General features: G+C 39.5%; 2 protein-coding genes across 2 annotated transcripts in view; both read right to left on the bottom strand.

Annotated features, from left to right (window-relative positions):
* Nucleotides 1-2,250, bottom strand: part of LOC118334383 (zinc finger protein 665-like) — a 5,720-nt gene extending 3,470 nt beyond the window's left edge. Inside the window, exons 1-4 of the mRNA XM_035670286.1 lie at nucleotides 1,910-2,250; nucleotides 739-941; nucleotides 539-631; nucleotides 41-136 (exon numbers count right to left, since the gene is read on the bottom strand). Coding sequence (XP_035526179.1) covers nucleotides 41-136; nucleotides 539-631; nucleotides 739-941; nucleotides 1,910-1,922 — 405 coding nt within the window. The 5' untranslated portion in view covers nucleotides 1,923-2,250. The remainder of the gene's footprint in view (nucleotides 1-40; nucleotides 137-538; nucleotides 632-738; nucleotides 942-1,909) is intronic.
* A 480-nt stretch (nucleotides 2,251-2,730) lies between these two features.
* zgc:171422 (uncharacterized protein LOC100001353 homolog) lies at nucleotides 2,731-7,345 on the bottom strand (the record flags this gene model as incomplete). Its single annotated transcript, XM_035670287.1, is given in 7 exon segments — nucleotides 2,731-4,512; nucleotides 4,895-5,027; nucleotides 5,144-5,254; nucleotides 5,362-5,454; nucleotides 5,543-5,635; nucleotides 6,260-6,462; nucleotides 7,207-7,345. Coding segments are annotated over 7 exon segments (2,034 nt in total). The 5' UTR covers nucleotides 7,211-7,345.
* Nucleotides 7,346-10,526: the final 3,181 nt, after the last annotated feature.

The raw sequence follows: 10,526 nt of genomic DNA on the forward strand, positions 1-10,526 counted from the left end.
CATATTATTTACTGCACCATATGAATGACATGGATTTTACCTTGAGGAAGTGTTCTCTGCCATCAGTGTCTTCAATGAGGCCTTGCACCAGCTTCATAAAGTTTGCCTCTGGTGCTTCAATCACGGGATCATTTGTCTGGGTTAAGAAACAATACGCTACAGTCAAATGATGCAAGGCAAACCAAACATTATACAATTAGTAACTTATTTTTCTGATGATTATTTTCTATTATTATTATTATTATTTCCATTATTATTTTCTTGTTTAATCAAAAGTATTTTTTCAATAAAATGTCCAAATAGTGAAAATCCACATATTTCCCAGAGCCTGAGGCGATGGTCTTTTGTCTGACTAACTCAATAACTCAATGATATCCAATTTCATATACGACAGAATAAAGCAGAAAATCGTGACACTCCAGGAGCCAGAAACAGTCAATGGATTGGCATTTATCATTTATTCAAACAATCAAAATAACTGATAGATTAGTTGACTAATCATTTCCGTTCTGCAACTAATAAAAACAAAAACACTCACCTCCTCAATGCAAGAAGATCTGATTCGGTTGAGGTGGGTCTCAACAGCCTTGAGATCTTCAGGATGTTCAGAACGCAACAGTTCAAGAGTTGTCTAGAGGAAATTAAATGCATTATTTTCCACGAGACCCTCGTCTTAGGTCTCTCATTTGAATATCCGTCGTTGTATACATGGTGGACCTACACGTATAAAACACTTACCCTTGCTCTCAGGCCCAGTGAGAGCAGCCTTCCTTCTCTTTTACTCATCAGTTCGGGGACTGCATCCGTTACCATGGACACAAACTCCTCCAGTTTCCCATAGTGCTTTATGTTCCGCTGGCGTACCACTTCCCACATCACTGCTGACATCAGCCGAAGTGGTGGGACCAAGAGTGCCAGCGAGGACAGGGGGACGCTGAATTCTTCAAAGAGAAACTAGATTGAGTCAAACAAACTTAAAAAGCAAAACCATGTACACTGTAAGCCCTGTCACTACATACGCCACAGTTAACTTATACTGAGAATCATGTTAACGACAATGAAGATTCAATTTAATCCAGTTTTATTTGTATTCAATTCATAACAGAAGTTCTCAGTTCTCAGGACACTTTTCAAATAGAGCAGGTCTACACCGAACTCCTTTTAAAGATGTTTACATATTTAAAAGATTGGATTTTATGTAATAGTAAAATCCTAGCTCTTAAACAAGGATGGGTTATTAGTCGGAGGAAGGGGATGAGACTACGTTGTTAATATGAGACTGGAAATGTCTGTCCCTTTCAGAACAGCATCTCACTGTACAGTCAGCCCAGCCTGTTCACTTCCCTCCAGTATCCACCCCTGTGAGGCTCGACTGTGACATACAGCCCTGAGTTATCTGGAGCACCAGTTGTGTACATAACTACACACACACTCATGTTTAGAGCTGTGGACATCGGGACTGTCCTTAAATGCTAGAACAAACACACTCAAGAGTTTGAACAGTGCATGAATGTGGAGGGGATGTATCATAGTGAGAACTCAAGTTACTGATGGGACGCTGGCTACCTGTTAGCACATCACTTCATTTCAGATGAACCTGGGTCCTTGCTAACTATCAGTCCGAAAGACACAATACTGGTGCATTTCAAAAGCCTCTCCGACCGTAGTGCCATCTTTAAACATGAAGTATCACTACTGTTTGTGCGCAAGGTACAGCGTTAGCTAACGTTAGCAGACTAGCCACAGGGCCGCTGTCTAAAACCGGCGTATTATTGGGAAAAACAATTCTTGTTCCAGGGATTAGTCGAGGCCTGTTGAGCTTCGGCTAATCCTTCACTGTAGCTAATCGACTAGCCGCACAAGACGCGAAAAATACACCGTTTTCTGAGCTTCGCAAGCTAATACATACCCATGTCGTTCATTGTGCAATTCTTCAATAGCGATGGAGAGAGAAATCATTACAATGGAGTATCTTTCATACTTTGAGTTAGCGTGCTAGCTAACCGCATACGGGGCCTCAGGCGCCAACTTCTTCCTGAAACACGTTGTTCATTCTGGGAAGCGTTGGCCCGGTCCGGGTCCGTTGTGACAGAGAGGTTCGTTTTGCGTTACGGGGCAGCCCGGAGAAGACCATTCCTATTCACTCGACTGTCAAAATGACAAGCACCGCCTCTCCGGACAATCAAATAACTAAATTTTAAAACCTACGTTTAAACTTCATAACTTGTTTTTTCCTTTATCCCTCACGTTTTTAGTGTCTCGAAATCACCAAGGTGACTCTTATAGCCCCACCCTCTGCGTACTAAAGTTGTATTTCACATTGGAGATATTCTTTATACTTCATACTTTGAACACATCCCTTTCATTTAAAACAACGGTCCAATTGTACATATTCATTGTCTTTTATGGTCTTTATAATGATGCTCATGTTATTGTCATTTTTACCATTTACTTCTTGACTTTCATCTTAATTAATATTTTTCTTCTACTAGGATTGTTATGAACCAATATACTGAGGCAAATCGAATTCAGAAATGTTTTGAATAAATATTTCTAAAAAAGAAACAAACAAAATCCCCAAAACTACATTTAAAAATAACTGTAATTAAAGTAATTATAAATAATTATAAAAAAAAAAACATATCAGGATTACAAAAGCTTAATCTCTACATTTTGGTTGTCTTATTTGTTATTATTACGTTCCCAAATCATATTCCAAACATATATAAATATATATTTATATATATATATAGACCACTGCAGGATGTTTAATGATGGATTCAAGTACAAATGCTGCTGTTGTCAGGAACAAACTAATAGAGTACTTTCATGGCCTGGTTGAAATTTATTGTTGTTTGTTGTATGTTTTCTTATAGATCCTGTTAACATATATTTTAGGACTTCAGAGAACAAAAGTAATACACTTAATGGCACAAAAGCTGCACTTAAAGAATTCTAGAGGATACAATCAGAACGGATCTCACGACACATGATAAGGAATCAGTAAAAACAAGAACTTGTCCCATTCTGAGTCTGAAACCTCTTACACAGTGCATGAAGTCAATACTGCAATGCTCAATGCAATATTCATCTGACAAAAATGCCACATGGTAATTTAGGCTGACTGGTTTTGCACTACACTGTGAGTTTTCAAGTGTCTCTTCAGGTGATTGAGGCATGTGTAAGTCTTTGCACACAGCTGACAAGCGTAGGGTCGAACCCCTGTATGGTTCATGGTATGTTTTTTCAATTCGCTGCCACGTGAAAAACCTTTCCCACATTCGGGGCAGACATACGGCCGCTCCCCGGTGTGAACGCGCATATGAAGTGTCACTTTGCTCGCCATGGTGAATCCTCTCCCACATACAGTGCACTTGTACGGCTTTTCTCCTGTGTGGGTGCGTCGGTGTATCTGCAGCTCGCCGGCTGAGACAAAAGCCTTGCCGCAGTCAGAGCACAGATATGGTTTCTCTCCAGTGTGGATCCTTATGTGTATGTTCAGGTTTCCTGACACAGAGAAACGTTTCCCACAATACGTGCACTGAAACGGCCTCTCGCCTGTGTGACTACGCATGTGAAGGCTCAGGTCGTGTTTGCTCTTGAAAGCTTTTCCACAACGTGTACAAATCTGCGTTCTCTGTTGCCTGTGACGCACCTCGTGGGCTGTCAAACAGGCTATGGAGCTGAAAAACTTCCCACACTGCATGCACTGATTGGACAGCTCGGGAGGATGGATCTTCTGGTGGGATCTTAGCTCACTCATACTGGGGTACACTTCCCCACACTGTCTGCACGTGAAGATACGATTCTGGGTGTGAGTCAGCTCATGTTTACCCAGCAAGTGCATTTTCTTAAAGCTTTTTCCGCACTGAGAACAGTCAAACTTCTGGACGCTGTGAACACACTTGTGTCTAAATCTGTCCTGTAGAGATTGAAAGCCATTTCCACATTTGATGCAAATATATGCTGCTTTTATGCACTGTGTCCGCCTGTGCGTTGACAGGTCAGAGGTCCTCCTGAAGGCCTTTCCACACTGAGTGCACTTGTAGGGGTTTTCTCCAGTGTGCAGCCTCTGATGCTCCAGGAGTTCATAGCGGTAAATAAAGCACTTTCCACACTGAGTGCATTTGTGTGCAACTCTCCGCCTCGGAGGGCAAATCCTAGAGCTGGACAATACAGGGCTCTCAGTAGATGTAGAGGGAGCGCGGCAGGTGGCAGAAGCTCGGCCCTCGTACTCCTCCACAACGTGAACGTCAGGAATGCTGTGACTGCATTTTCCTCCTGCTGTTTGTTCTGTGTTGCTGCTGTCCAGAATGTTTGTGTCCTCCTCAGGCGGCAATGTTGCATCCTGTATCGTCACATCTCCCGCCTCCCGAGAAGGAGAAATCCCCTCAGGTTCTTCTTGGCTTTCAGATGTTTGTATGTTAGATTCCATGTCTGTGGCAATGGTTTCTTGCGGTGAAGGAGGGAGGGATAATGATGAGAAGAGCCGCTGCTCTGGGAGAGAGGGCACTGTTTGAAAAGAGAAATTAAAAAAGTGTGAGAATTATTAGTTTACATTTCATCCATTTAGTGAGTGTGGTTATATCTGCATTGAGGCTACAGCTAATGATTATTGTCATTACCAGTTAATCTGTCTTTTTTTTTCTTTCAATTAACTGATTTTAATTTTGTCTATAAATGTCAGAATAAAGTCAGCAGTGAACACTGTCAATCATAAGATTAAGTCCCAAATATATCAATTTAAAATTATATAGAAAAGACAAAAACTAAAAATCTTCACATTTGACATCTAAACGTTGGGTCTTTTTGCTTCATAAATCACTCTACGATAGAGTTAATTGACTGATGATTTCAGCGCTAATATGCACATAAAGAAACTGACCAGACTTACCACTGGTATCCATCTTGGCTGTTTTATCACAGTGGGCCCTGCTTCTGAGCAGCACTTTGAGGTCATCTGCTTTGGATATACACTGCATGTACTCTTCTAGCACAGACGGTGTATCACTGATCCACACTGCGGTCTTTATCAAACAAACAAAACTCATTTTTATATTTATTTCGATGGACTGGAACCAATCTCGGGAAATGCACAGTAAAGTGTAGTTTTTTTGGCATGAGTTGTTGTTGTTGTCTTTACCTCTTTAAAGTCTGGTATAAGCAGCAACTGTTCCAGTCTGGTGAAGAACTCACCAACCACTGTCTCCAGAGCTGTATCAAAGTCAGGGCCATACTCCACAGGAAACACATTCTGTGAAGTGGAAAATGCAACTCAAAGCATGGCTGTAAAACCTCATGTTAATGCATCACTTGACAACCAAACAAACAGCTAATAATGGGGCAAATACAGAGACACACCTTGAGGAAGTGCTCTCTCCCTTTTGGGTCCTCCAGGAGCCTTTGAACAAGCCTTGCAAAGTTGGCTTCAAGAGCTTCATTCCCTGAATGAACCTGTCAAGTAAAATATACACAACTAAAATAAGCAGAACGCTTCCTAAACAGACAACATTTAATGCCCATGATTGAAAAGGTTACACACCTGTTTTGTGCTTGATGGCAGAAGACTGTTCAAGTGTGTTTGAACACCTTTGAGATCCTCTGCCTCTTCAGAACTTAACATCTGTAATGTCATCTGGAAAAGCCATTAAGCAAGAGAGTCACATACTCATTCATATTACTTTCTGCCTACATATTGACATACTGAAATGCAGGGACGGAAAAATTACAGGATTTACATTACAATGTATTTAAACAGCAGTGCTTTCTCTCCATCTGAAGTACTATCTACAGATGTGACACTAGATACTCCATCATCATTGCTTTAAGTTTGAATGTGCAGGAAAAGTTGAGGATTTCAGGTTTTAGTTTCTTTGAGTTATAGTACGTGAAGAAAAAAGGCATTTATTGATTTTCAAGTATATTATGGATGTCTACATGACAAAGCAAATGCGTTTTGTAGGGAAGAAGCAGTATAGACGTCACTATGTTATATATATATGTTATATATATGATTACAATAGTGTAGACTAGACAAGAACATAATAATCTGATGTTTTCTCACACATACTGTAAAATGTAGGTGCAAAACAGCACACAATAAAGTTGAATCTAATGTAAGTTATATTAACTAAATAATCCTAGTAAAAGTATTATAAAGACAGCAATTCTACGAAAAAAATAGGTTTCAAATGCCACATATTCCTTTTTAAAGCTAATATCTGCTGAAAATGAATTATCATGGCTCTGTATCTGTTACCTTTGCTCTTAAGGCCAGAGTGAGCAGTCTCATCTGTCTGTCTGTCAAGATGCCGGGGATGGCTTCAGTTACCAAAGACACAAACTCCTCCACTTTCCCATAATGCTTGATGTTCCTCAGACGAACCACCTTCCACATCACAGCCGACATCATCCGCAGAGGTGGAACCAGGAGCCTCAGCGAGGACGAAGGCAGGGAACCCTCTGCGAGGAGGAGGAGGAGGTGACTGACTGTAGCATTACTATTCTTACTAATACTGCACATCAGAAACACAAAGCATCTCCACATTGTTGCCAGAAAGTTGTACTGAGAGAACAAGTGATGAAGATACGGGGTCCTTTCAGCAGACAGCTCATACAGTCACCAACAAAGTGGCCTGATAATGTTACTGGCACACATATCCCCTGTATGATATGAACCACATCAGGTGTGACGACAGTAGCAAAGACCACTGGAAGCAGTAGTTTTCATTGTTAATGGATAATGAGTATAGTATGTTCTCTTAGCCTGTTCGTGTATTTTAATGTCTTGGCTTTGTTTTGAACAAGAGATTTAAACCTCAGTGACTTTAACGTGGTTCATAAAACATAAAGTAGAACATAAGTAACTAAATGACACCCTTTAGGTGCCCAAGAGTATCGTTTAGGTTCATTAATGTTGTTTGTTTGTCCACTAGTGACATTTCAAGAGGCACTGGCCTGTTTGTTTTAACGTCAGCAGACGTATGTATTATCATTAGTTCTAATATGCAGAGCAAGATATGATAAGTAAAATATAAACTGCAATGGCTTCTCCCCTTGCGTTATATCTAGGTTATATGAAACTCCTCCGGGAATCATTATGGTTGTTACCAGCTTAATAAGTAACAGCAGAGTTGTTGCTGTTAGCAGGCAAGCTAACAACATCATAACAAAGTGACACGACCCCAACAAAACACAAAACGTTACCCATTTTATTCCCCCGAAGAGCAAAGACAGTGGGACTGACACAGAGCAACGCTTCCTAATATAAAAACAGTTGTTCCTCCTGCAGTGACAAGCTGGCTGTGAAAAAGAGTTTCTAACAATCCACAAAACACTTCACTGCTTGTCTCTCGCAGCTGGACACCACTTCCTGCTTCTCCTTCTTCGTGTTGTGTATTTCTGTTGACATGCAGCCGCCTTCTTCTTCTTCTTCTTCTTCTTCTTCTTCTTCTTCTTCTTCTTCGTCTTCTATTACCGCCACCCGGTGGACTGGAGTGTGGAGCTGTCAACAAACTAAACTCTCTCTATTATTCCTGTTGTTTTTAAATGATTAATTAAACGATTATGTACTTACCATGATTTATTTCCAAGTAGATCCTCCATTGCAATATTATGTCCCTCATCAAATGCTGATATTAATTCCATCCTTTCTTGATTATATTTGCTGCAGACTATTAATACATGTTTGACAGTTTCTAGTTTATTACAATGAGTGCATAGTCCGCTAGGGTGCTTGCCTATGATATGGAGTGTGTGATTTAATCCTGTGTGTCCGATTCTCAGATGGGTGATGACTGTCTCTTCCTTTGAGCTCCTGCTCTGTAATCCACCAATGCCTACATCTTTTTTGTAAATTGTAAAGATGTCGTCCAATGACACAAGTCCCAGTATTCCTGCCAAGTTTTGCGTAGATAATCCTTTATGATCGTTTTAACTTCTGCTTTACTTAATTCTACTTGTATGTCAATTTGCTTTCGTTTGATTGATAGTTTTGCCAACATATCCACCTTCTCATTTCATTCCACTCCTTTTGGGACCCAAAAGAAGGAGACATCCAATCCCCTATGATGTAGCCCATATAGTATGTGATGAATTCCATAAAATGTATCCTGCCTGCATGAGGACTTTCCTGATTTGATGCTTGAAAGTGCTGATAAGCTATTAGAAGCAATATCTTTATTGATTGTTTTCTTCCCCCTGTTTTATTAATGCTAACAGTATTCCTATTACCTCGGCTGTGTATACTGACGGATGTTTTTTACAGCTATGTCACAATGTGGGATGAAGAATGCATCTGCCGTAACTTTACAGCAACCCACCTGCTACAAACAGTAATAATATTTCAAAATTTACAATTTCGATATTATTTCATAATTTTAGAGCAAATCTGACTAAAAGTAATTACATTTGACTTAAAAGTGACGGTATCACACAGCATGAGATAAAAATATCCCAGCATCACATGAAGGCAAAATGTAGGCCTGTTGTAATGTATCTGTAATGTGTACAATATAAAAACGTCTCTGGCAACCACTAAACTACATTTGTGCTTTAAACTGTCTCTCACAATCTGTGAGAATGATAAAAACCGGTGATCAAACTGAAACTACAGAAACTACAGCAGGAAAAATCAGCCAAACATGGCAAATTAGCCTAAAGGCTACATAAATGTTTGTATGATACATCATCCTCAGCATTGTTCAGTTGGTCTGCATCTTTACTTTAGTTATTTTCTATTAACTATGCAGAGGATCAATATTTCCGTTCTAAAAGTAAACTTTACTCTTAATATCAAAAGCTTGTTTTGGCATCTGAAATCTCTACCACATGATCTCCAGTATTTTATGCTGTTGGCCTCACTGCTGTTCCTTAAATCCTTAAAGTCAGGGTATCACATGGAACTATTGTAAGTGCTAAAAAAATAAATCTAGTCATCCTCCACTGATCTGTAGATGCATGAATCCCCTGTTGGTGGCAGTCAAGGCTTTCCTACAGGGAACGTCCAGTAAGATATGCAGGAACCATGGGAAAAGTAATTAGATAGTGCCTCATCAGACCATCTGGGCAGCGTTAGCCACCATGACACCAAGTAAATCCCTGCAGTGTGTGGTGACTGACAGAAGGGCCCTCTTGTACCTAAAAAGGCTATTTCCTCTTCTCATCTTTTTTTGGATTCTCAGCACTTTTATTCAGGCCAACCTCAATTTTTACTTTGTCACCGCCAGCCAACCATCAGCACAGGACTAATAATGTGCAGCTATAGCTAATACATAGGCTAAGTTTAACTTGAATTTAAAAAAAAAGGTGAATTTAAATTTGAGTAAAAGTAGCATGTAAACTACTGTCCTTATTATTGGTTTGCCCGTTTGAATTTAATGCACTTCCATTATGAGACACTTATCACAGGGCTGTACCAGTCCTCCGAACTTCTATTTACCTTCTTTACAGTTTTTTAAAGCCCTTAAGGTTCTTAAGACAAGCTCTGTTTTTGGCCCGGAAGAGATGCAATTAAAATACATATTAATAAAACTTTAGTGTAGTATCAAAATCATTTTTACTGGGTTGGCCTTGTGACCTCAGTATTTCTGAAATCCGGACTGCAGTGTAGTAGGTGCTAAAAGAAACATTGTGAAAAGCAGTAGTTTATCGTAGGCTACAGCTTTATAACATTATATATGATTACAGCAGAATCTATGGGAGCCCATTTTCAACAGGAAAAGTAAAAAGAAAAGAAAAGTAATTATGCATGATAAAAATACAACTCAAGTTAAGTCACATTTATGATACTAACTAAAACGAAAAAAGCAAAAATTGGTATAAAATATTTTTATATGGCTCTTCTTACAATTCCATTGTGCAGCATTGGTTTTAATTTGTCTTTCTAATAACTAAGTAAACAAACTAAAAGATTTATTTACAAAAAGCTCTTATCAGTTCCACTTGTGTAATTTGTGCATGTGGTAACCCTCAAAATAACTAATATAATCACAACAAAACAAAGTAACCCACCAAGGCATTGATAGATCAGGAACTGTGTTCTGCAAGGTGAAATAGTTGGGCTGTTTTCAATGAAATCTGGTGGCTTTGAACAAAACATCTTTCTCTATAGAGACATTGGCAAAAACTAGCACTTTCAGTTGCTTTCTGCTGGCTGAGGTGCTGGAACAAAACTGGAACAAAACATTTTGTACCAATTAAAACAAAGTATAGCTTAGCTAAATATAGTCGATACCCATCAGTTAAAACAAGCCTTGATAGGCCATGAAGCAATCTTTGAGATCAGATCGGGACATCCTGAAAATGCTGCTGCACCAAACTGCAGACAGACAAATTTAACAACCAGCTGGTGAACATACTGCAGCATTTAACAGCTGAAGAGCCAGATATCTTCCTCAGGATGTAGTGGGGACCAAAAACAGAGCCTAAAGGAGAGTGAAAATTGAAGTGAACATCTGTCAGGTGGCTGAAGACCTGACTCCAAATGAATGCTAATGTTTGCCTTTTTCATTTAAAATGTGAGAAAA

This window comes from Morone saxatilis, unplaced genomic scaffold (assembly GCF_004916995.1).
Source record: "Morone saxatilis isolate NCDOM2014 unplaced genomic scaffold, NCSU_SB_2.0 Contig23, whole genome shotgun sequence".
Taxonomy (NCBI): Eukaryota; Metazoa; Chordata; class Actinopteri; family Moronidae; genus Morone; species Morone saxatilis.